Genomic DNA, 26,109 nt, shown 5'->3' on the forward strand with positions numbered 1-26,109 from the left:
TTCAGAGGATTTGATCCACAATCAGAGCATAGAAACTAGCAAGACACGGTTTTAATGTTCCATGTATAGGGGGAAAAGTCACTTGCTCACTCCGCTGAGTTCAGATGTAACTGTTGGGGTTTATTCTGCTGTTCATTACATCCAGGGGAGAACTGTGGTGGAGTCCAGATAAATTTGGCCACTGCATCAATTGATTCAACAATTTTATGTCTTGTCCCTATGGCATCGTATTCTGATTACACAACATAGGTTTCTGTTCTACAATATAGCTTTCAATGGCGGAGCGGTCACCCAGCATTCGCCACAGGACAGAATGTGCCCTAGCCTCACAACAACACTGCTCTGCGTTTGCGCATTGCTGTGTGTGTGTGTGTGTGTGTGTGTGTGTGTGCTGGGCATGCGCATTGTGGTTCATGAGCATGCGCAGTGTTGGTCTGTAACTGAAGCTGCTCAGTGCGGGTGAGAGAATGTCGAGTGGAGCAAAGTAACAGAGTGGGTGTGTGAGGAGGAATAGAGCCAGTGGAGTGGGCACGGAGGCTTCGTAAAGACACAGTGCAGGCCGCAGATCCCAAATAACAAGGTACCCGTCTTGTGTTTGCCGAGAACGGGCTGAAAAAGTCTAGTTTTCTCTCTTCGCCACGCCCAGGGTAACGGCCGCCATCTTTATAGGGGGCAGTGTGCAGCAGGGCGCATGCGTGGCCATCTGGTGCGGATAGCAGGAGGAGAGAATATTGTGCATTTCTACCCTAGACTGACAGGGATGGATTTTGGAAACTCCTTATACAGGGGGTTAGAAGGGGAGGATTTACACACAGCAAACTCAAACCCAGAGAAATCTTTGTTCTTTCTGAATTTCTGTCCTGGACTGATTTTGTGAACTCTATTTTCAGGATGTTAGAAGAGGAGGGAGACGAGAAACTCAAAACAAACAACACATCAAAATCTGAAAGTCACTTATTCCACCTGAATATCATCAGTCTTTGAATGTAAGCATTGAGTTCCCAGGTCATTACCAGTCACTGGGTAAAAAATCTCTTCCTGGCATGCCCCCATGTGGACTTGCCTAAAATCTTAAATATCTGTCCCTTAATCTTTTCATAATCAGCCAATGGGAACAGTTTTTATTTAACTACCTTTCATAAATCCTGTACATCTCTATCAAATCTCCCCTCAATTTCCTTTACTCCGAGGAGAACAACCCCAGTTTCTCAAACCTAATCTTACAAATAAAACACCTCATCCCTTGAACCATTCTGGTCAATCTCCTCTGCACCCTCTCAAGGACCCTCACATCCTTCATAATGTATGGTGATCACTGGTTTGCACAGACCCAGATATTCTGTGTTTGTGTCTGTGACATCATCACACATCGACAATTACACTGTGACATCATCACGCATCGACAATTACACGGTGACATCATCCCGCTCCTCAAGTATTTCCTCAACTGGGAGATTTTTCTCTGACTCCAGTGTTTCTGATATCTTTCCAGCTGCAGGCTCCAGGGGGAGAGTTTAAAGTTAAAACTGTTTCAGAGTTGACTGATTTTCACCATCCACCTACAATTTAGAGCGTTTATTTCTTTGCTTTGTATCTGTGAGATGTTCCATGGCTCTGGGACTGGTATGGCTCCTTTACTGTGGACCTGAATCCAGGTCCATCCATTGTTCTGTTTCACCACTGCCCTCCTTGCCATTTTTAACTTCTCCTGTCTCTAATAATGGATATATTTGAGTTATGTTTAGGATTTTACTGTTACTTCTGTTGACTGTATCTAAATGAGGTTTCCACCGATGCCCATCCCCCAACCATGTGCTGCTGGTCTCCCAGCTTTATCTCCCCACAGTATCTTTCATAGTCAGGAATTGTTTTTCCTGTGCTATAGTCCATTTCTCTTCCATCTCTGAGCTTAGACTGATCATCAAATTCTGCAGCATTTTTACTCCCTGAGGGGAGGTGATGGTGTAGTGGTATTGTCGCTGGACTAGTGATCCAGAGACCCAGGGCAATATCCCAGGGACCTGGGTTCAAATCCCATTATGGCAGATGGTGGAATTTCAATTCAATAAAAAAAGACTGGAATTAATAATCAAATGATTGTTGTAAAAACCCATCTGGTTCACTGATGCCCTTTAGGGAAGGAAATCTGCTGTCCTTACCTGGTCTTGCTGACACGTGACCCCAGATCACAGCAGTGGTTGACTCTTAGCTACCCTCTGAATGTTGGCCTAGCCGGTGACACCCACCTGAATCAAACTAAATCATTCTGCACAATTCTGTCTCTCTCCACAGATACCAGCACTTATTGTGACCGCACCCCCGCCCCCCCCAAGTTGCCTGTGGAGAAGATGATGATTAATCTTGTTGAAGCACTGCAATCTGTGTGATGAAGGTCCTCCCACAATGCTGTTAGGTAAGGAGTTACAGGTTATTCACCCAGTGGTGATGAAGGAACATTGATAAATGTCCAAAACAACAATTTATATTGCACTTTTAATGTAAGACACTGTTCAACAGAAATGTTGCAAAGCAAGGTTTGACACTGAGCTACTGAAGGAGATATTAGGGCAGGTGACCAAGCGTTTGGTCAAAGAGGTGGGTTTTACAGAGTAAATTAAAGGAGGAAGAGGTTCAGGGAGTGAATTCCAGAGCTTGGGGCCTTGGAATCTGACAGAATGGGCACAAATGTGGAAGAATAAAAATTAGGAATGCTCAGGAGGCCAAATTAGAGGAGTGCAGATATCTTCGAGGGTTGTGATGTTGGAGGAGATTCCAGCAACGGGGAGCAGCCATACAGGAATTGGAAAACGGGGTGGGAATTTTAAACTTTTGGTGCTTCTTAACCAGGAAGCTTTTGTAGGTCAATGAGCACAGGGGTGATGGGCAAAGAAGACGGTGCGAGTAAGCACACAGGCAGCAGAGTTTTGGATGACCTCAAGATTACAGGGAGATTGATTGTGGGAGGCCGGCCAGCCGGGAGTGTGTTAGGATAGTTAAGCCTAGAGATAACAAAGGAATGGATGAGAGATTCAGCAGCAGATGAGCTGAGATTGGGCTGGAGTCGGGTGATGTTACTGAGGTGGAAATAAGCGGTCTTAGTGATGATGTGGAAAAGTGGTTGGAAGCTCATCTTGCGGTGAAATATTTCATCATGTTTGTGAACCATCTGGTTCAGTCTCAGACAGTTGTCAGGCAGAGGGATGGAATCAGTGTCTAAGGAGTGGAGTTTGTAGTGGGGACTGAAGACAATGGTTTCAGTCTTCCTAATATTTAAATGGAGGAAATTTCTGCTCATCCAGTACTGGATGTCAGACAAATCAGGACGGCTTGTGGCTTGGAAGGGAACTTGGAGCTGATGGTGTTCACATACACCTGCTACCCTGGTCCTTCCAGGGGGTGAAGTTTAATGGTTCAGGAGATTAAATCAAGTTCTGGTTTAGTTGTATGTTTATAAAAACCCGCCCCTCACCACATGTCTCTCCTACTGCCCTTCTCTCTCTGCCTCTCCAACTCCCCTTCTCTCTCTGTCTCTCCCATTCCCCTTCTCTCCCTCCCTCTCCCACTCGCTCCTCTCTCTCCCACTCCCTTTCTCTCTCTCTCCCACTTCCCCTTTCTCTTTCTTGTTCTCTCCCATTCCCCTTCTCTCTCTGCCTCTCCAACTCCCCATCTCTCTCTTTCTCCCATTCCCCTTCTCTCTCTGTCACATAGAATTCTCCAGCCCAGCAAGTTGTGGATGCTCCATCATTGAATATATTTCAAGCTGAGATGGAGAAATTTTTGATCTCTCAGGGAGTCAAGGGATACGGGGAGTGGGAGTGTGGAGTTGAAGCCTCAGATCAGCCATGATTGTATTGAATGGTGGAGCAGGCTCCACGGGGCGTTAGGCCTTCTCTTGTTCCTGTTTCTTCTGTTCTTATTGAGGCCAGAGTCTTGTGTAAGCCCAGAGCGGGTGGCAGGTTCCCTTCCCTGATGGACATTAGTGAACCAATTGGGTTTTTATAACAATCCAGCAGTTTTCATGGTCACTTTTTCCTCGTGCCGGCCCCACAAATTCCCAGCTTCATTCAGCTCAATTTCACAACCTGCCTTTGTGTTTTTGTGGGTTCTCTCTCACACCCTTTTTTCTGTTTTAAATCAATTTCACAGGGTATTAGAAAGGGAGGATTTGCAGTCGGGAAACTGAAACCAAACATCACATCAGGATCTGACGAAGTCACCCTATTGAACATGGACGGACAAAGCACCGTCCATGCTGGGGAGACACCGTGGAAATGTGGGGACTGTAGGAAGGGATTCAGATTCCCGTCTGAGCTGGAAACTCATCGGCGCAGTCACACTGGGGAGAGACCATTCACCTGTTCCCTATGTGGGAAGGGATTCGCTTGATCATCCAACCTACTGACACGCCAGCGAGTTCACACTGGGGAGAAGCCGATCAGCTCCTCCGAGTGTGGGAAGGGATTCAATCATTCTTCCCACCTGCTGAGACACCAGCGAGTTCACACTGGGGAGAGACCATTCACCTACTCCCAGTGTGGGAAGAGATTCACTCGGTCATCCCACCTGCTGAGATACCAGCGAGTTCACACGGGGGAGAGACTTTTTAAATATCCAGACTGCGGGAAGTGCTACAAAAAAAGTTCTGTGGAACTGATCTCCCATCAACGTGTTCACACTGACGAGAGACCGTTCAGGTGCTCTCACTGTGGGACCGGGTTCAGGCAATCAGCTCACCTCACTGTGCACCAGCGAATTCACACCGGGGAGAGGCCTTTCACCTGCTCCAAATGTGGGAAGGGATTCACTCAGTCATCTGCACTGCTGAGACACCAGCAAGTTCACAAGTAACTCGTAACATTGAGTAGATTTTTCTGTTAGTCACATTCAGAACGAAACCATATTCATTGCGGTCTGTTTCTGCTGATGTTAGTAAGCGCCAGCCCAGTTATAGGTGTTAATATTCTGGATAAAGTCAAATAAATCAGCTTTGTGTTGAGCACACTGTGTTGAATCTTTTTAATGGCTCTAACACAAGTTAGTTTCTTTTGAAGGGTTCTCCCTCTCCTCTTCCTCCTCCATCCCCACTTCAAACAACAAGTGTGAGGAGCTCATGGAGCTTCTTTGTCACTAAGATTGAGACAATCTGATCAGCTGCCTCTGCTGCTTCCCTCCCTTCCACTAGCCCACCAGGACAAACTGTCTAGAAAATTCCCCCTTGTCTGAGCCCTGAACCCATGTTTTTCTCCAGTTTCTCTCCCCTCAGTGCTCAACTTGTCCATGAGACCCGCCTTGTGCTCCATCAACCCTATTCTCACTAAATTACTGACCATTCAACTTCTCCATGTTTGCTGATATTGTTAATGGTTCTCTCTCTTCTGTTACTGATTTTCTCACCTCTAAATCTACCGTAATCACCCATTCTAACAAACAACCTGTGACGCCCCCACCATCTTTGCAAACAACTGCCCCAGCTCCAACCTCCCTTTCCTCTCCAAAGTTCTTATACATGGTGTCTCCCAAGGATCTATCCTTGGCCCTTCCTATTTCTCATCTACATGTTGCCACTAGGTGACATCATCCAAAAGCAGCATGTTAATTTTCACATGTACACTGACAACGCCCAGCTCTACCTCACCACCATCCCTCTCCATTCCTACACTTTTGCTAAATTATCAAACTGCTTATCCCACATCCAGTACTAGATGAGCAAAATTTCCTTCATTAAAAATTGGGAAGACCAAAGCCATTGTCCTTAGTCACCACAACAAATTCCATTCCCTAGCTGCTGAGTCCATCCCTCTCCCTGGTAAGTGTTTGAGGCTGATCCACAGTGTTCACAATTTTGATGTCATATTGCCCCCAAGATGAGTTTCTGACCACATATCCACACCATCACTAACACCAGACATTTCAATCTCCATAATGTCGCCTGTCTCCACCCCACCCCCAGCTCATCTGCTGCTTAACCCTCACCCATTTCCATGTTACCATTAGACTTGATCATTCCAATATATTCTTGGCCTACCCCTCGCATTCACTCTGTATCCACACGGAAAGGTGAGATCATCCAAAACTCTGCTGACCATGTGCTTTCTCACATCAAGTCCCCTTCACCCATCACCTCTGTGCTCACATTGGCTCCTGGTCCAGCAGTGCCTCCATTTTAAAATTTGGAATCTTGTTTCAAATCCCTCCATGGTCTCATCACTCCCTATCTCTGTAACCTCCCGTCACACAACCCTCTGAGATATTTGCACTTCTCATTCTGGCCTCTGGATCATCCTTGCTTTTAATTATTCCAACATTGGTGGCCGTGCCTCTTAAATTTCCTCCCTAAACCTCTCCACCTTTCGTGATTAAAGATGTTTGTTAAAATCTGCCTCTCCAATCAAGGTTCTGTCCATTTACCCTAATAACTCCCCAAGTGACTCGCTGTCAGAATTTTCTTTATGAAACTCCTCTGAAGAACTTTGGAACATTTTATTACATTAAGCGTGTTTTCTAAATACAAGTTGTTGCTGTTTCACAACAGCCAGTTTGTGCACAGTAAGATTCCACAAACAGCAATCAGACTAACTGATTAATCCAGTTTTTTTTGGTGCTGTTAATTAAAACACAAATGTTGGTCCCACTGCACCAGGAGAACTCCCCTGTGGACAGGATGTGGAGTTTTTGAGCTCTCCTGAGCTGAGAGTGAAGCTGAATGAGCTGTCGGGCCTGCAGTGTACCTTGAAGAACCGCTGTCTGGGACCTTTTCCCTTAATTCACTGACTCCCAGCTGAAGTTGTTTCTGCAGTTAAATAGTGAACTTTGGAACAGGATCTGCAACTTTAAATCAACTGCAGAAGAGAAAGAAAATTAATCTTCTTTCTGCTTCATTCACACCCTCAGAACATCCCAAAGTGATTCACAGTCAATGATGTGTTTTGGGAGGAAGAATGAGGAGAGGCAGAATAAACTAAATGGTACAATTTTAAACAGAGTGCAGCAACAGAGTGACCTGGGAGTGTATGAACACAAGTCTTTGAATGTGACAGATCAATCTGTTTAATAAAAAGCGAATGGGATCCTCGCCTTATTCATGGAGACATGAAGTACAAAAGCAAGGCAGTTATCCTGAATCTTTACAAATCACTGACAATCCTCAGCTGAAATATTGTGTTCAATTCTGAGCACCACACTTTAGGAAAGATGTCATGGCCTTGAAGATGGTGTGGAGAAAATTTCCCAGAATGGTATCAGTGGTGAGGGGTTTCAGGTCTGTGGAGAGACTGGAGAAGCTGGGATTGTTCTCGTTAGAGCAGAGAAGGTTAAAGGTTAAAGGATTTGATAGAGGTGCAGAGATTTTTGAGGAGTTTTCATCTACACATAAGAAATTGTTTTCACTGGCAGGATGGTTGGTAACCGCAGAACGTAGCTTTAAAATAATTGGCAAAGAATCCAGGATGGAGATGAGGAGAGATTATTTTACTCAATGAGTTCTGAAGATCTGGAACACATTGCCTGAATGACGGGTGGAAGCAGATCCAAAGTGATTTGGACTGATCGCTCTGCACTAGTTCGGGGTTCGCACATGTGCAGAGCGCATTCAGTGGCCGCAGCAACAGACTCTCTGTCTGTTGGTTCAGGGGCTTGAGTAGAACTTTCCACTATTAAACTCATCATTCATTGTACATTAGGCCACATCTACAATCTTGTCTCTCACATTTCCAGTGAAGAGGAGCATCTGTGGATGGAATGAAGGATTACTTCAAGAAGCTCTTAACTGTCTGATGTTATTTTCTCTCTCGGAAGCCAGGTTATATATCTCATTTCTGGGGGTCTCATGTCAATCAATTATTCAATTGTCCATTAGCAAGGGACAGGCATTCAAGGTAACCCCTCCTATTTCCATTGGAAGTCATTTTGTGGCTCATCACTTGCTGGGACATCCTGTTTACACTTTACTCAGACAGTTGGTTTACATACGGGTCATGAGTCCCCTCCACACCACCCCCCCCCCCCGCCCCCAACCCTATCAAGCTTGTCTTGTTTCAGGGTCTGTGCTAGAGACATGTCCTTGGCAGAGAAACAGGCCTCACTGTCCTGTGTTTCTCAACCCAAGAAGCTTTCTTCATGAGAGAGGCAGACAGTGAGGGAGAGACAGAGTGAGAGGGTAATTGCAATAATGTTCAATACATTTCTGAAGATGTTATAAGGTTATTAGACAGTGATTTCTTACAGATCTCCCCAGCTTGAGAAGGGAATATCCTTACTGACTTCTCACAACTGATTTCTGACTAACCTCACTATTTCTAAGGTACCAGTTTGTTTTCCTTATTTTTTGATGACAAACCATAGATAACATACTAAAGCTACTAGAATGATCAGAATCAGCAACACAAACCTTTGAATAAATGTCAAAATGTTTCCTCTAAAATGTGATAACTATTGACTTAGATTCATCCTCCCCACCTGCCGATCATCTCACACAATCTAAATTATTGGTATGTTGTAAATACATCTGGTTCAAACAAAAGTTCATGCGCGGACTTTAAAGATTCTCCAGCTCTGTTCACCTGTATCCACCTTGTGGATATTTGCTGACTGATTCTAGACCTTCTTCAACTTAATCTGTCCTTTCTGACCTTCTTTCGAAATCCTATTGAGGATATACTCATAATCCCGGTCACACTCTTCCCCATCTCTCACCCCCGGCCTGCCTGTTTTCTCTGTCAGACTATCTATCAGTCGCCCCCTGTAATGTGTCAATGCCATTGTGGACTCCTGGCTTCACTTAGGAACTTCTCCACTCACATTGAAATAACTGTGTTGCTTTCAAGCCTATGATCTTGATCACTCTGATCCCATTCCTAACTTGTTCGGGAGCCACAGATTTCCTGAAAAGACAATCGAGCTCAGGAGTGACTTTAAAGTAGTTTATTAGAAATAACATAAGCTAAATAGGAAAAACATACCACCCGTGACAGGTGAGAACAGTTTACTGGTCCCAGAGGACAATGGATGGATGATGCAGAGTTGAGTGTTGGTCTCTGTAGCTGGTGGTGACAGTCTCCTCTGAACGGTTAACTGGTGTGAGCCAGAGTGTGGGTGTTGGGCTGAAGCCAGTATGGATCACCTGAAAATCTCTGTGATCTCGAGAGCCTGTCTTAACCTTTACACAGACAGTAGGTTTACATATGGGTCATGAGAACCAATCCTTTCAGCGCTTGTGCTAGAGATATGTCCTTGGCAGAGAAAACAGGCCTGTCCTGTGTTTGTCAGCCAGCAAGCTGCCAAGGAGGCTTTCTTCATAAGAGAGAGAGTGAGCTATTCTTATAATATTCCATACATTTCTGAAGATTTTTATTAGACAGTGATTTCTTACAGTCCGTTACTTGGATTGAACTTGTCTCCATTCCCGTGCCAAGGGGATTTCTGTACCAGGTGGGAGGGGTAACATTTGGGAACTCTCGATTCTCCATCAATTCCCATTCCCCTTCTCTCTGGTGGATAATGGAGATGTCACTGTGAGTAAAGTGCAAATCATTAAGAATTGTCAGCAAGGATTAATCAGCACTATCCAATTGGAGATGTTAATCAGTAGAGCCTCTCAGGCACTGAATTGTAGAGTTCGGAACAAAGATCAATTTAGGATTGAAGTAAATGTTCAGAATCTTGTTGTAAACTAATTTCTGATTTAAGTTCCTGAATTATGGGGAAAGATCAGAGATGGCTGTTCTTAAAGGGGCACTGCAGCCCCGAGAACACAATCAGCTGTTGATCCAGAATATTAAACTCCAGCCCAGTTAGAGGGATTATTAACATCAGCAGAAACAAACCCCAACTGCCCGAATGAATATGGTTCAGTGCTGACTGTGATTAACAGCAGAATCCAAACTCTGAGGTCACTTGTGAACTCGCTGGTGTGACTGGAGGTTGGATAACTGAGTGAATCCCTTCCCACACTTGGAGCACGTGAATGGTCTCTCTCCCGTGTGAACTCGCTGATGTGTCAGCAGGTGGGATAACTGGGTGAATCCCTTCCCACACTTGGAGCAGATAAATGGTCTCTCTCCAGTGTGAACTCGTTCATGTCTCAACAGATTGGGTAACTGAATGAATCCCTTCCCACAATCGGAGCAGGTGAACGGCCTCTCCCCAGTATGAATTCGTTGATGTACATTGAGGTTCGATGAAGCCCTGAATCTCTTTCCACAGGAAGTACAGCTGAATGGCCTCTCTTCAGTGTGAATTTGCTGGTGTTTCTGCAGGTCAGAGGACCCAGTGAATTCCTTCCCACACACTGTGCAGGTGAACTGTCTCTCTCCAGAGTGAACCCTCTGATGTGTCAGAAGGTTGGATGACTGAGTGAAGTTCTTCCCACATTCGGAGCAGGTGAACGGCCTCTCTCCAGTGTGAAGTCGCTGGTGTCTCAACAGGTTGGATGAAGACCTGAATCTCTTTCCACAGGAAATACAGCTGAATGGCCTCTCCTCAGTGTGAATTCGCTGGTGCTTCAGCAGGTCAGAGGACCCAGTGAATCCTTTCCCACATTCAGGACAAGTGAATGGCCTCTCTCCAGTGTGAACTGGCTGGTGTCTCAGTAGGCTGGATAACTGTGTGAATCGCTTCCCACACTTGGAGCAGGTGAACGGTCTCTCTCCAGTATGTAACCGCTGGTGTGTTAGAAGTTGGGATGACTGAGTGAATCCCTTCCCACACTCGGGGCAGGTGAACGGCCTCTCCCCAGTGTGACTGCGTCGATGGGTTTCCAAATGGGAAGGACAATTGAATCCCTTCCCACAGTCCTCACATTTCCACGGCTTCTCCATGGTGCGGGTATCCCTGTGTCTCTCCAGGTTGGATGATCAGTTGAAGCCTCATCCACACACACAGAACATGTGTTCAGTCTCTCCCCACTGTGAATGGTGTGATGTTTATTCAGGCTGTGTAACTGGTTAAAGCTCTTTCCACAGTCAGTTCACTGGAACATTCTCACTTGGGTGTGTGTGTGTGTCTTGGTGATTCTCCAATCACACTGATGTTTGAAATCTTTTCCTACAGGCAAAAGGGACAAACGTTTCTTACAGATTCAAAGGCCGATGATATTCAGGTCCTGATGAATCGAGTGACTTTGTCAGAACTTGATGTGATGTTTGGTTTGAGTTTCCCGTCTGCAAATTCTCCCCTTCTAAGTTTCTGTAAAAGGAGTTTACCAAAGTCATCACTCTAAGAACAGGAGAGAAATTCAGAACAGACAATTCTAGTTTCTATGTCACATTTTTTTCCTCTCTTGTTCCTCCAAAGCTACAAATACCCGTCCCACACACTCTCCCTCCTCCCTGTGCTGAAATCCAAACAGAGTTTTGGACAATTCTTTCTTTTTTTTAACAAATTTCTACAACTGGAGATAACAATATGTCTGATCATTCACTTCAGTCATTACTCCTGACAAAACATTAACCTGAAGCCCCCTGACCGACCATACAGAATAGCAGGCTTTAACCTTGTGTCCAAAACTTAGTGTGTGGAGATTTAATGAGCGATCGTGAAGGTGGTTTCTCCAAACCTCCCAGGGTTTCCCTTCCTTCCTTCTCTCCCTCTCTAACTGAGTTAAACCTGGGATCGGTCTCATTCTGGTTCCTGCTTCTCTTCCTGATGACTAATTAACCCCAATTAAACACTGAGAAGACTGAAGACACCGTTTTCAGTCCCTGCTCCAGTCTCCATTTCCCAGATACCAACTCCATCCCTGGGAACAGTCTGAGATTAAACCAGTCTGTTCACAACCTCGGTGTTACACTTGATCTTGAGATGAGTTTCTGACCTCATATCTGTGCCATCACTAAGATCTCCCGATTCTACCCCTGTATCATCCCCCAACCTCACCCTGTCTCAGTGCATCTGCTGCTTGAAACCCTAATCACTGCTGTTGTTACCTCCAAGCTCGACTATTCCAACACACTAATGGCTGGTCTCCCACAATTCTTCCCTCCTTAAACTGGAAGCCATCCAAATATCTGCTGCCTGTGTCTTCACTTGCAATGAGGTCATTTCCTCTAACACCCCTCTGCTTCCTGACCTGCCTTGACTCCCAGTCAAACAGCAACTTGGTTTTAAAATTCTCATCCTTCTTTTCAAATACCTCCATGGCCTCACCCCTTCTTATCTCTGTAATCTCCTCCCGCCCCACAACCCTCTGAGATATCTGTATTGCTGTAATTCTGACCTTCTACATTCCCTATTTTAATCGCTCCACCATTAGTGACCATGCCTTTAGTTCCCTCGTCCCCAAGCTCTGAAATTCTCTCCTTACACCTCTTCCTGTCTACCACAACTTCCACCTTCAAAAAATTTGAGTATTGATAAAAAGAGGCATTCTGTCAAAACTTTCTATCTGGTATTCATCAGGACAGATGCAAGAACACCAAATATCAAAGTTATCAGTCGGGTTCATAATGCATCTCACTGAAGCTGGGAGCCTCATATATTAATACACAGGTACCTGTCCTCTGCAGGCAGAAGGAACATGTCCAGTTACAGGGCCTTTTGCTGAATTAAACAAAAGCATGGGCGACAATAGCTCCCTGCTGTATTCTCCACGGCAATAAATGATCAGAAATAACGGGGCCAACCAATCAGCACCCTTCTTTGATGCAGAAATATTGTTGCTCCCTTTGAAATTTGGAATTCTTGCATCTATCCTGATGAGTGCAAGTTGAAAAGCTTTGACAGCATGTCTCTTTTTTCAGGAATACTCAAGTTCTGTACAACCAAGAGACTATTTAAAACTCTCCTTAAAACTATTTGCCCAAGCTTTTGGTCACCTGTCCTAATATCTCCTTCTGTGTCTGGGTGTCACACTTTGTTTTATAATTTCCCTGTGAAGCTCACTGGGATGATTTATGATGTTAATAGAAGTTGTTGTTGTTTCTGACTGTGACCCTGATCTCCTGTTTTACAACAACCCATTGATTTCACACCAAACTCCATCTCTGATTTATTGTCCCTCCTGCGGGTCATTCATCCGGATCTGCAGACTCTGTAAACATGGCGCCCACGCATGCGCCCTGTTGGACATTGCCCCCCCCTCCCCCTCCACAAACATGGCGGTCGTTACCAAGGATTTACTTCCGGAAAAAGGCCTAAGCTGTCGTCTCGCTTCGTGAAACGCGGGAGCAATGCCTCTTATTAAAGGTTTGGGGCCGACACCATAAGTTGAGGAAGCTTCCGCGCCAACCCGACAGCCCTATCCATGTTCACGTGTTCATTTTCGGCTCTGCATTCGCACTCGGCTTTTCCAAAATTCGCATTTTAAATCCGCTCGCTCGAGCTCTCTTACCGTCTTTCTCCTTGTACTGCGCATGCTCCAGCTCAAAATGATTGACGGCTGCTTCGGGCCAATAGGAACAGGGAGTGGCATTGGAAGGTAAGCCAGTCCTCCGACCAATGGGAGTGAAGAAGGGGCGGGACCGAGTGGAGGCGAATCATGCGCAGTACCGGTGCGGGATCGCGATGAAGGCGGTCGGGTTGAAAGTCCAAAGGGAAAGAAAGTGCTGAGTGCAGGATAATAATGGAGCCAGAGGGTGGACTGGGAGGGTTCACAAACACCCGGTGTAGGACTCCAAACCCGGATTAGAAACACCCGGAGCCCAGTTTAAACCAAGTGTTTGGAAACTCCTTTTCCAGGGGGTTAGAAGGATAGAATTTACACACAGCAAACTCAAACCAAGAGATATGTTTGTCTCACCTCAATTTCTATCCTGGGCTGAACAGGGATGGATTTTTTACAATCTCCACTTTATAGCATATTACATACGTAGGATTTACAAACAGAGAAACTCAAACCAAACATCACATCAAGATCGGACAGTCACTCGATTCACCAGGACCTGAATATTATCGGACTTTGACCGTGGAAGGAAAAAGGTTTGTCTTCTGTTTGTGGGAAAAGATTTCAGGTATCAGAGTGACTGGAAAAGCATGAAGATATTCAAAACATTGTCTAGATCGCATTTCAGCCATTGTAATTTAAGCATGGGAAGAGCCCATTCAGCCCATTGGGTCTATGCTAACTTTCTGTCTGTCACATTCCCCTGCTGTATCCCCAAAGCCCTGCAAGTTTATTTCCCTTACGTGCCGATCCAATCTTTCATCTCCACTTCCATCTCCCCTCATAGGCAGAGAGTTCCAGGTTATTACCACTTGCTGTGTAAAAAGTTCCACCATGCATTTGACCTGTATCTATTGTCCATAACCTTCAATCTGTGTCCCTCAGTCCTTGTACCATCACCTAATGAAAACAACTTTTTCTTTGTCCACCTTATCTAAACCTGTCACAATCTTGTCCACCTCTATCAAATCTCCCCTCAACTCTGTAACTCCAAGAAGAACAACTCCAGCTTCTCCAATCTAACCTTGTAACTGAATTCCCTTTTTTCCTGGAACCATTCTGGTTAATCTTCTCTACTCTCTCTCAAGAATCCTCACACCTTTCTGAAAGTGTGGAGACCAGAACTAGATGCAATACTTTTGTTGTGACCAAACCAGAGCTTCATGAAGGGTCAGCTTATTTTTCTGCTTTTATATGCACTATATTTGTTTATGAAGCCCAAGATCCCATATATTTTAATACCTGCTCTCTCAATATGTCGTGTAACCCCCAAACATCTGTGCACATCAACCCCCAGGTCCTCCTGTCCCTGCACTCTCTTTGGGATTGTACCTTAAAGTATCCATTGCCTCTCTGTATTCCTTCTGCCAGTATTCATCATCTCGCTGTGAGGGTTGTATTCCCTGGAATTTAGAATATTGAGGAAGATTTTCTCGAGGTTTTCATGGTATTAATTGGAAATGGTGTAGTAGATAGAGGGGAACTATTTCCATTGGTTGGGGAATCCAGGACTGAGAAAATTAGAGCCAGACATTTCAGGAGTGAGATTAGGAAAATCTTCTTCAGGTAAAGTTGGGAGAATTTTGAAATTCTCTTCCTGAATTGGCAGTTCCTGCTTGATCAATGTTCAGTTTAAATCTGACATTGATAGATCTTTGCTAACCCAAGGTATAAATTAAGGGATATGAGACAAAGGGTCACAGATCAGCCATGATCTGATTGCATGTTGGGACTGGCTCGAGGGGCTAAATGGCCAACTCCTGAAATCATAGAAATTTACAGCACAGAAGGAGGCTATTCAACCCTTTGTGCTTGTGCTGTCTCTTTGAAAGAGCAGTCATGTTTAGTCCCACACACGCACTTTGTGTTTGTAGCCCTGCAAGTTCCTCAATCTCAAATCCCTGTCAATTCCCTTTTAAATTCCTGATAGAATCAGGTTCCAGCACCTTTTCAGGTAGAGTGTTCCGGATCCTGACAACTTTCTGTTGTTGCAGAAACTGCTGAACTTGATGTTGAGTCTGAAAGGTTGTGAAATCGAAAGATGAGCTGCTGTTCCTCGAGCCCCCATCGAGCTTCATTGGAACCATGCAGGAGGCCGAGGACAGAGAGGTCAGAGTGGGAGTGGGTCAAGCTCAAAGACTGAACGGAGGTTGTTCCACAAAGTGATCACCCAGTCTGTGTTTGCTCTTCCATATGTAGAGCAGATCACAACGTGAGCAGCAAATACACTAACTAAACTGCAAAAATTTCAAGTAAATCACTGCTCGGTTCCATCTTTCAAAACCTTGAGAACAGCCTGAAGAAAGACACTTTATTTGAAGAGTAAAGTTTACAAAGTAAAGCAAACTGATTTCAATTAACTCCAGCCCAGTTACAGAGATTATTAACATCAGTAGAAACAAACCCCAACTGTCAGAACGAACATGGTTCAATCCTGGATATGATTAACTGCAGCAATAACAACAGAATCCAACCCCCGCTGTCACTTATGAACTCGCTGGTTTCTCAGTAGCTGGATGATCAATTAAATCCCTTCTCACACACAGAGCAGGAGAATGGCCCCTCCCCAGTGTGAACTCGCTGGCGTGTGCCCTGGAGATTTTCGCATGCACTAGCTGCTCTTGTACTCTGGGTGCTGTGGACTGTGAGTTGGGTTGATTCTGTCTACATTCTGGTTGATTTGCAGATGTACAGAGTCCATTTCCCATGCCCCTCCTCCTCCTCTCTCTTTCTCTCTCCTTTTTTCTCCTCCCACAATGGGGAGGGCCCAGGCTGGGTGGCAGGTTCCATTCCCTGAAGGACATTCATGAACTAGTTGGGTTTTTATGACAATCCAACAGCTTTCATGGTCACTTTTTCCGAGTGCTGGCCCCACAAATTACCAGATTCATTCAGCTTAGTTTCACAACCTGCCTTTGTGTTTTTGTGGGTTCTCTCTCACTCCCTTTTTCTGTTTTAAATCAATTTCGCAGGGGACAATTTCAATTAGAAGGGGACGATTTGCAGTCGGGAAACTGAAGCCAAATATCACATCAGGATCTGAAGGAATCGCCCAAATTATCGTAACCTGAATACCATTAGATTTTGGAAATGGAAGGAAACATCACCGTTCACAGTGGGGAGAAACTGTACACGTGTCTTGTGTGTAGAGGAGGCTTCAGCCGGTCATCTGGCCTGTTGAAACACATGCGCTGTCACACTGGGGAGAAACTGTGGTAAAGTGGAGTGGTAGGAAGGGATTTAGTTACTTTTCTAGCTGAGAAACATATTGGCGCATTCACATTGGGGAGAGGGCAATCACCTGTTCCGAGTGTGGGAATGGATTCATTCAGGTATCTACCCTGGTGACAAGCAAGTGAGTTCAAACTGACGAGAGACTATTCAGGTTGCTCTCACTGCAGGACTGGGCTCAGCCGATCATCTCAACTCGTTGTGCACCAGCGCATTCACAGCGGAGAGAGACCATTCCCCTGCTCTGAAAGTGGGAAACGATTCAGTCAGTCATCGAGCCTTCTGAAACACCCGCGAGTTCACGAGTAACTACAGAGATTGAATTTTGCTGTTTACATGCAGGACTGAACCATGTTCATTGGGGTCTGTTTCTGCTGATGTTTCTAAACTCCAGAAAGATATAGGAGTTAATGTTGTGGACAAAAGTCAAATAAAACAGCTTTGTGTTAAATATAATGATTCTGAGTCTATTAATACAGAGCCACTTCACAAACCTTTTCTCAGTGAGACCCCATTGTAATGCCTCAGACTTGGTGTGACTCTAGAGTGAAAATGTGAGGGATACTCCTGTATGTATGTATGTTAAGCGGGGCAGAGACTTCAGACAGACAGTTTGAAGGATCATTCTTGTGCAGAGAAAACTTAACACAGCTAAATCAGAAGGTCTAACTCACTGATATCTTGCAGAAGTGCACTTCCATCAGTCTCTGTGGGCGCTATTGCTTAGCGTGTTTGGCTGTTAACTGAAAGGTTGGTGAGTTTAGACCTTCAGCGAGGGTGTGGGGAATCTTTCATTAAGTTCTCTCCATCAGCATTGGTTTTCACACAATTCCAATTGTCAATGGATCCGTGAGCAGCAAGACTGTTATCCAGTGAATTCCCGCACAAAAATTTTTATTTAAAATATTCATTTCAAATATAATGAGGAGACAATTACACATACTAAGACCATCAGCCCATAAGACATAGGAGCAGAAGTTAGGCCATTCGGCCCATCGAGTCATGGCTGATAAATTTCTCAGCCTCATTCTCCTGCCTTCTCCCCATAACCTTTGATCCCCTTACCAATCAAGCACCTATCTATCTCGGTCTTAAATACACTCAATGATCTGGCCTCCACAGCCTTCTGTGGCAATGAATTCCACAGATTCACCACTCTCTGTCTAAATAAGTTTCTCCTCATCTCTGTTCTAAAAGGTCTTCTCTTTACTCTGAGGCTGTGTCCTCAGGTCCTAGTCTCTCCTACTAATGGAAACATCTTCCTCACGTCCACTCTATCCAGGCCTTTCAGTATTCTGTAAGTTTCAATCAGATCCCCCCTCATCCTTCTGAACTCCATCGAGTATAGACCAAGAGTCCTCAAACGCTCGTCATATGTTAAGACTTTCATTCCTGGGATGATTCTCATGAACCTCCTCTGGACCCTCTCTGTGGCCAGCACGTCCTTCCTGAGATATGGGGCCCAAAATTGCTCACAATTTTCTAAGTACCTACATCTCATGCAGTTGAAAGTTATTGGTTTCAAACAAACTGGTCAATTATTCCCTCTTCCTCAGCTCCAAAGTGAGTAAGACAGGGAAAAGCAGAAAAGCAGAAATATTCCATCCCCGCACTATCCAATCACCCGCTGCCAGCAGAAAGCGGCAACTGCAGCTTCAATCAGCAGGTTACTGCCCATCCCTGGGATGCATGATACTCCAAACTGGGCCAAACCTCCCAATGCACCGAGCACAGGCTCATGAAAACGCAGGCAGATTATATCCTGGTCACTGCAACTCTGAGCAGCATTTACAGAATACCCGAATGAGTGAGTCACAAATAAAAGTCACACCAACTTTCTCAATCTTTTCACTATAAAATTCTGTCACTTTATTGAAAAGCTGTTCATTGTGTATCTGAAAACGAGCACCATGGGATTTGTGTTACTGAGTAACTTGTTTTCCATTGTTTGTCCCTCAGGTTTGCAATTCAATTTTTTTTAACTCGTTCTTGCGATGTGGGTGTCACTGGCTAAGCCAGCATTTATTGTCCATCCCTATTTGTCCATGTGTTGAACATTGAAGGGAATCTGATTTCAAAATGAGCACAAAGCAGAAAGGTATTAAATCCAAGGACAAATCCTGAGGAAAATGAATCAGAATGTTTGGAAGGAGGTGCAGTCAGGTATTGTGTAAATGCTGCTCAGAAGCTTAGTGACCGAGATGTATTCTCCTTGTGTTTTCCTGAGGCTACGTTCGGTGTATTGCAAAGCATTGGACCCTTGGGCTTCTGGGTGTCAATTTCCTTCTTCACCATTGCATTCAGGCATTAATCTCGCTATGATAAGGGATGTGAACTTATGTGGTTGCATGCCTGGCTAGCTTAATTTTTAGAGCATGAAACTAATAATCTTTGAGTTGTGGGTTTGATTACCCACACTGGGCACCATCAGTTTTTTTAAATTTTGCTGCTTTTTGGGTGAATCCCAGTTTTCCATTCCTCTAGCAGTGTCACTGCTCAAACCGAGTCTTTCTTCATCCCGCCGTGTTAATATCACAGTTACTGGTTTCAGAGTGAAAACTGCACCCCACCCCCCCGCTCCCCCCCTCCCCGCTTCACTGGAAGAGCAGGAGACAAGATTGTAGATGCAGCCTAATGTACAATGAGTGATGACACTTTAAAAGTGACCAAAAGTAACCAACAAATTCCACTGAAGCTCCTGTACCACCAAAACGGCTTAGAGTCACAGTTATTACATCAAAATGAGCTGCGAGGAAACATTGGGTAGGATGGGTTCCATTTCATCTGAGCAGATATTTAATTGAGGTGTATAAAATTATGAGGGGCCGAGATAGAGTGAGTAGGAAGGAAATAGTTCCATGAGCAGAGAGATCAATAACCAGGGACATAGATTTAGAAAGAAAGAAACTCTCACATTTATATAGCGCCTTTCCCCACCACCGGAATCCCAAAGTGCTTTCTGGTCAATGAGGTACTTTGGAAGTGGATTCACTGTTGTAATGTAGGAAACACAGCAACTCCCACACACAGCAACGTCACAGTGAGCAAAGTGTTCTTATGATGTAGATTGAGGGATAAATATTGGACCCTGCTCTTTATCGAAACTGTGACATGGGAAATTTTACATTCAGCTGAGAGGGTAGAGGGGACCTCAGCTTGAAATCTCAAAGAAACACCTCTGCCATTGCAGACTTCTCTCAGTACTCTGCTGGATGGTTAACTAATTGCTGTACTCAAATCTTAGCAATGGGATTTGACGTCCGAACCTTCCAGTATACAGGAGAAAATGTCACCAACAGAGTTACAGTAAAACCAACAATTCAATTTAATAGAATTAATGGGGAGCTTTTGAGAAATTTATTTCACTCAGGTGGTGTGGGGCCTGGAACTTACCTACTGAGCTCGTGGTAGAGGCAGAAACCCCCACTGGATTAAATAAAATAAAACTTGGAAAATGATTTGAGCTGATGTAACCTACACAGCTACAGACAAAGAGCTAGAACATGAGATTGAACTGGATTGTTCTTTTATATAATAAATAATAATAATATAAAATCAAAATATTGCAGATCCTGGAAATCTGAAATTGGAACAGAAAATGCTGGAAAAACTCAGCAGGTCTGACAGCGTTTATGGAGGGAGAAACAGAGTTAACGTTTCGAGTCGGAATGACCCTTCTTCAGATTGTTCTTTTTCTGTCAATATGGACACGATGGATCAAACAGCCAACTTCTGTCATAGATATTTGCATGTTTCGGTATTTCAGTGTTTTAAAATTGAGACTCTTCCTGTATGATTTGTATGTATTCGCTAAATAAAATCTCTGTAATCTGGGGAAGGATTGAGAGTTTTCAGTGTGGGACAGACGTCATATGGTTTAACAGAGAAGCAACACATTTCAAATCAGAGCAGAAATAGACGATAGGTACAGAATGGCTCTCCCACCTTTAGTTTATTTACTCGTTCTATTACCATAGCTTTTGCCTCGTCTCCTTACCCCTTTTGTTACTTAATCTCTTCTGTATTCACCCAATCACAAACCTTCTCTTCTGTTCTTTCCCCCTCTCCCTGAGTATTTCCAGAATTTTCTGATTGGGAATCAGGATCACAGCTGGTGGAATTTAAATTCAATGAATCAATGAAAGCTTTTAATTGACAGTCAGTGTCATTAATGGTGACTAGCATTGCCAGAAAAACCCATTTAGTTCATTATTGCCCTCTAAAAATGTTAAAAATTTCAGCTTTAAAAGTTGAAAGCATTTCATCCATAATCAACACATTCTTAACGGCAGGACGCTGCTTAAATGTTCCATGTATAGGGGAAAAAAATCAATTATTTACCCGATCTGCTGAGACTCCATTGAGTTCACATCCAGTGGTAATGGTTTGTTCTACATTCGGGACAGAACTATGGTGCAGGGCCTGTTCACTTTGGTTTATCGATCAAAGGATTTAATAATGTTATATTTTCCCGCTCTGGCTCCATCGCAATCAAATCCCAAAACAATATCTATTCAACACGATCGCCTTTCCATGGCGGGACGATCACCCAGCATTCGGAGCGACAGAGAATGTGCCCTATTCTGACTGCAGGGGCGGGTACGCATGCGCCGTGGCTTGGTTTGCATGGAGCATGCGCGGTGCGTGTTCCACCTGGCGCATGCGCAGCGGATACAACAGCTGTGGGGTTTGTGGTTATCTCGGTTTCGCAACGAGTGAGAAATAACCGACTGTAGGAGGGTAATGGAGGCGGCGTGTGGCGGGTTCATAAACACTCAGTGGAGGCCCCAAACCCACAGTAGGAAAGTACAGGTCCCACGTTTGCTGCGAATCTAGCGGCAACTGCGAGGCCTCGTCCGCCCCTCACATTTATAGGGGGCAACGTGCAGCAGGGCGCATGCGCGGTCATCCTGGTCCAGGTAGCAGGAGGAGAGAATATTGTGAATTTCTATCCTGGACTGACAGGGATGGATTTTGGAAACTCCTTTTGCAGGGGGTTAGAAGGGGAGGATTTACACTCAGCAAAGTCAAACCAAGAGTATTGTTTGTCTCTTCTCAATTTCTATATTGGACATACAGTGATGACTATTCTAAATTTCTATTAAAGGGTATTAGAAAGGGTGGATTAACAGACGGGAAACTCAATTCATGAATCACATCAAGAACTGAAAGAGTCTGTTCATCGAGACCTGACAATCATTAGCATTGAATGTGGAAGGAATAAGGTTTGCCTGTCCTGTCTGTGGGAAAAGATTTCAATGATCAGAGATATTGGAAAAAAAACAGAGGAGAAACCATTGAGAGATTTGAAAACAAGGATGAGAATCTTAAAATTAAGGTTTTGCTTCACTGGAAGCCTGTGTAGGTCAATGAGCAGAGTGATGATGGGAGGAAGAGACACAGTGTAAGTAAGATTTACTTATGATTATGAATACCTCAATCAAATTTGAAGAGTCTGGACAGAGTAGAGAGGGAGAAACAGTTCCCATTGGTGAAAGGATAGAGAACAAGATGGCACAGATTTAAGAAAAAATAATCAATGTAGACATGAGAAGAAACTTTTTCACACAGCGAGTGGTTAAGAGTGTGGTGGAGGCAGCTTCAATCAAGGCATTCAAGAGGACCAGGACCTGAAAAGGAAAAATATGCAGGGTTATGGGGAGAAGGTGCAGAAATGGCACTAAGTGAATTGCTCATTCAGAGAGTTGGTACAGACAGGAAGGGCTGAATGGTCTCCTTCAATGCACTCACAATTATATGAGTCTGTGATACAGACAGTGAAGTTTTGGATTATCTCAGGTTTATGGAGTTTGAATGTGGGAAGCCAGATAGGAAAGTGTCAGCATAGACATGTCTAGAGGGAGCAAAGGAATGAATGAGATTCACAGAGTTATAGAGGTCTACAGCACAGAAAAAGGACCTTCAGCCTATTGAGTTGTGCTGATCAAACAAGCATCGAACTATTCTAATCCAATTTTCCAGCACTAGGCCCATAGCCTTGTATGCCACGGCATCGCAAGTGCACATCCAAATACTTCTTAAATGTTATGAGGGTTTCTACCTCTTCCACCTTTCAGCCAGTGAGTTCCAGATTCCCACCACCCTCTGGGTGAAAAAATTCTTCCTCTCATCCCATCTGAACTTCCTGCCCCTTACCCTAAATCTATGCCCCCTGGTTCTTGATCTCTCCAACAAAGGGAAAAGTTCCTTCCTGTCTACCCCTCATAATTTTATACACCTCAATTGTGCCCCTCCTCAATCTCCTGTTCCAAGGAAAATAACCCCAGTCTATCCAATCTCTCCTCATAACTGAAACTCTCCAGTCTAGGCAACATCCTGGTAAATCTCCTCTGCAATCACATCCTCCCGATAATGCGGATTCCAGAAATGCATGCAATACTCTAGCTGTGGCCTAAACAGCATTATGTACAGTTCCAGCAGAACCTCCTTGCTCTTATATTCCATTAATAAAGGCAAGTATCCCATACTCCTTCTTAGCCACCTTATCTACCTGTCCTACCTTAAGGGACTGGTGGACATGCATACCAAGGTCCCTCTGATCCTCGGTACTTCCCAGGGTCCTACCATTCATCATGTATTCCCGTGCCTTGTTTTTCCTGCCCAAGTGCATCACCTCACATTTATCTGGATTACATTCCATTTGCCACTGATCAGTCCATCTGACCAGCCTGTGTATGTCCTCCTGTAATCGAAGGCTATCCTCCTCACTATTTACAAACCCACCAATTTTCGTATCATCCACGAACTTACTGATCAACCCTCCGACATTCAAGTCTAAATCGTTTATATATAGCACAAACAACAAGGGGCCCAACCCTGATCCCTGTGGAACCCTACTGGACACAGCCATTCAGTCACAAAAACATCGTTCTACCATCACCCTCTGCTTCCTGCTACTCAGCCAATTCTGGATCCAATTTGCCAAATTGCCTTGGATCCCATGGGCTCTTACCTTCGTTATCAGTCTCCCATGCAGGACCTTGTCAAAAGCCTTGCTGAAGCTCAAGTAGACTACTTACAGTTTCGAAAATGAATGAGCTGAGTCAGAGACAAAGTCCGGCAGTGTTACTGAGGCAGATCCACCTGATGAGAGACCTTGCCTTTTGTTCTTTCCTCACAATCCCCCTTTCACTGATGAAAAACCCATTACATTTCTATCTTTCCACAGTTCTGAGGAATGGTCAGCCTGAAAAATTAACTCTTGTTCTCTGCACTGATGCTGCCTGACCTGCTGAGTATTTCTGACATTTTCTGTTTTTAGGTGGTCTTGGTGATGATGTGGATATGTGGTTGGAAGCTCATCTTGGGGTGAAATATTTCACCATGGTTGTGAACAGTCTGGTTCAGACTCAGATCTGGGAGATGGATGGAGTCAGTGACTGGGAAGTGGAGTTCGTAGTGGGGACTGAAGACAATGACAATCCAGCAGTTTTCATAGTCACTTTCTCCTCGTGCCGGCTTCAGACTTCAGTCTGGGAGATGGATGGAGTCAGTGACTGGGAAGTGGAGTTAGTAGTGGGGACTGAAGACAATGACAATCCAGCAGTTTTCATGGTCACTTTTTCCTCGTGCCGGCCTCACAAATTTCCAGATTCATTCAGCTCAATTTCACAACCTGCCTTTGTGTTTTTGTGGGTTCTCTCTCACTCTCTTTTTTCTGTTTTAAATCAATTTCACAGAGGATTAGAAGGGGAGGATTTGCAGTTGGGAAATTGAAACCAAACATCACATCAGGATCTGACGGAGTCGCCTGATTAAACATGAAAGGAAAAAGCACCATTCACAGTGGGGAGAAACTGTATACGTGTTCTATGTGTGGGCAAGGCTTCAGCCGATTATCAGACCTGTTGAAATACAGTCACACTGGAGAGAACCCATGGAAATGTGGGGACTGTGGGAAGGGATTCAATCACCCATCCCAGCTGGAAATCCATCAGTGTACAAACACTGGAGAGATGCCATTCAGTGTGTGGAAAGGGATTTTCTGATTCATCCAACCAATTGAAACACCAGCGAGTTCACACTGGGGAGAGACCTGTTCCAAATGTGGGAAGGGATTCACTCAATCATCTGACCTGCGGAGACACCAGCAAGTTCACACCGGGGAGAGACTGTTTACCTGCACTGTGTGTAAAAAGGGATTTTCTGATTCATCCACCCAACTGGAACACCAGCGAGTTCACACTGGCGGAGGCCATTTACATGCTCAGCCTGTGGGAAGGGATTCATACAGTTATCCAATATGCTGAGACACAAGCGGGTTCACAAGTAACTGCACTGGTTGGATTTATTTCCCAATAATATTCTTGTCTGAAGCCTATTCCTTGGAGTGTGTTTCTGCTGATGTTACTAAACTCCAGCCCAGTTACAGATTCTGTATAAAATTGGAATAAATCAGATACAAATTGGATAAACACTTGAGTCATTTTGATATCTCTAGCACAAGTTAGTTCCTTTTGATGGGCTCTCCCTCTCCCCTGTCTCCTCCATTTCTCACCCCCAACAACAATTGTGAGGGGCTCATGGAGCTTCTTTGTCACTAAGATTGAGACAATCCGATCAGCTGCCTCTGCTGCTTCCCTCCCTTCTGTTAACCCACCGGTACAAACTGTCTCTAAATTTCCCCCAGTGTCTGAGCCGTGAACTCGCATCTTTCTCCAGTTTCTCTCCCATCTCCTCTCATGCCCTCTGTGTGCACCACCTGCCCCATCGACCCTATTCCCACTAGACTACTGACCACCCGACATCTCCATGTTTGCCATCATTGTCAATGGTTCTCTTTTCAGATACTGTGTCTCTCTCCTTTAAACCTTCCATCATTATAACATCCTTAAATAAAAACAAACTCTTCACTCCTCCATGTTTGCATGCTGCTGCCCCATCCCCAGCCTCACTTTCCTTTCAAAAATCCTGAAACATTTTGTAATCTGCCAAATCTGTGTCCGTTTTTCCTAGAACTCCCTGTTTGAATCACTCCAATCAGGTTTCTGCCCTGCCTCAGTTCGAAAACAGTTCTTATCAAAGCCACAGGTGGCATCCTATATGCCTGCGACAAAGATAAACTTCCCATTCTGGTCCTTCCCAACGTGTCTCACCTTCTGGGAGAGGAGTCCTGTGAGGAACACCTCTATTCGGGCAGTGGGCTGGTTCTGCCATTATCACAGTTTGCTTCCTTAATGTCACTATTAGCACCTGATTTATCCAGTACCACCAACATTAACTAGTCTTTGACCTTTTGTTTATCTTTAGCCATCTCTCCTTTGCCTCCACCTATCGCTGGCCATCTATCCAGCTTCACCAGTTCCACCCCCCCTTAATCAGTACATATTTCACCACATCTCTACCTCCTTTTAGACCAGAAGAAGAGTCATACGGACTCGAAACGTTATCTCTGTCTCTCTCTCCACAGATGCTTTCAGACCTGTTGTGATTTTCTGGCATTTTTTGTTTTCGTTCCCTGTTCCTATGTTCCTATGCCTGCA

At 44.6% G+C, this 26,109-nt stretch overlaps 1 protein-coding gene and 1 long non-coding RNA gene across 3 annotated transcripts; one reads left to right on the forward strand and one right to left on the reverse strand.

Moving 5' to 3' along the window:
- Window positions 1–438: 438 nt before the first annotated feature.
- Window positions 439–4,932, forward strand: LOC121270541. Its single transcript, XR_005941563.1, has 4 exons — window positions 439–580; window positions 891–986; window positions 2,293–2,413; window positions 4,147–4,932. It is a non-coding gene; the product is annotated as an uncharacterized LOC121270541 (long non-coding RNA).
- Window positions 4,933–8,904: 3,972 nt separating this feature from the next.
- Window positions 8,905–13,463, reverse strand: LOC121270514 (zinc finger protein 229-like). 2 transcript variants are annotated; one of them, XM_041175876.1, is made up of 2 exons: window positions 13,325–13,463; window positions 8,905–11,181 (listed from the first exon to the last, which is right to left on the reverse strand). In XM_041175876.1, exon 2 carries the CDS (start codon window positions 10,812–10,814, stop codon window positions 9,888–9,890), a length of 927 nt encoding a protein of 308 aa, XP_041031810.1. In that variant the 5' UTR covers window positions 10,815–11,181; window positions 13,325–13,463; the 3' UTR covers window positions 8,905–9,887. The 2 variants fall into 2 exon arrangements, with proteins under 2 accessions (XP_041031810.1, XP_041031809.1); XM_041175875.1 differs by having other exon boundaries at window positions 13,103–13,410.
- Between the last annotated feature and the right edge of the window lie 12,646 nt (window positions 13,464–26,109).

This window comes from Carcharodon carcharias, chromosome 27 (genome assembly GCF_017639515.1).
Source record: "Carcharodon carcharias isolate sCarCar2 chromosome 27, sCarCar2.pri, whole genome shotgun sequence".
Lineage (NCBI taxonomy): Eukaryota > Metazoa > Chordata > Chondrichthyes > Lamniformes > Lamnidae > Carcharodon > Carcharodon carcharias.

Bases quoted from the DNA above. Each gene is read 5' to 3' on its own strand.
- LOC121270514 (XM_041175876.1), bottom strand. From the start codon at position 10,814: ATGGAGAAGCCGTGGAAATGTGAGGACTGTGGGAAGGGATTCAATTGT.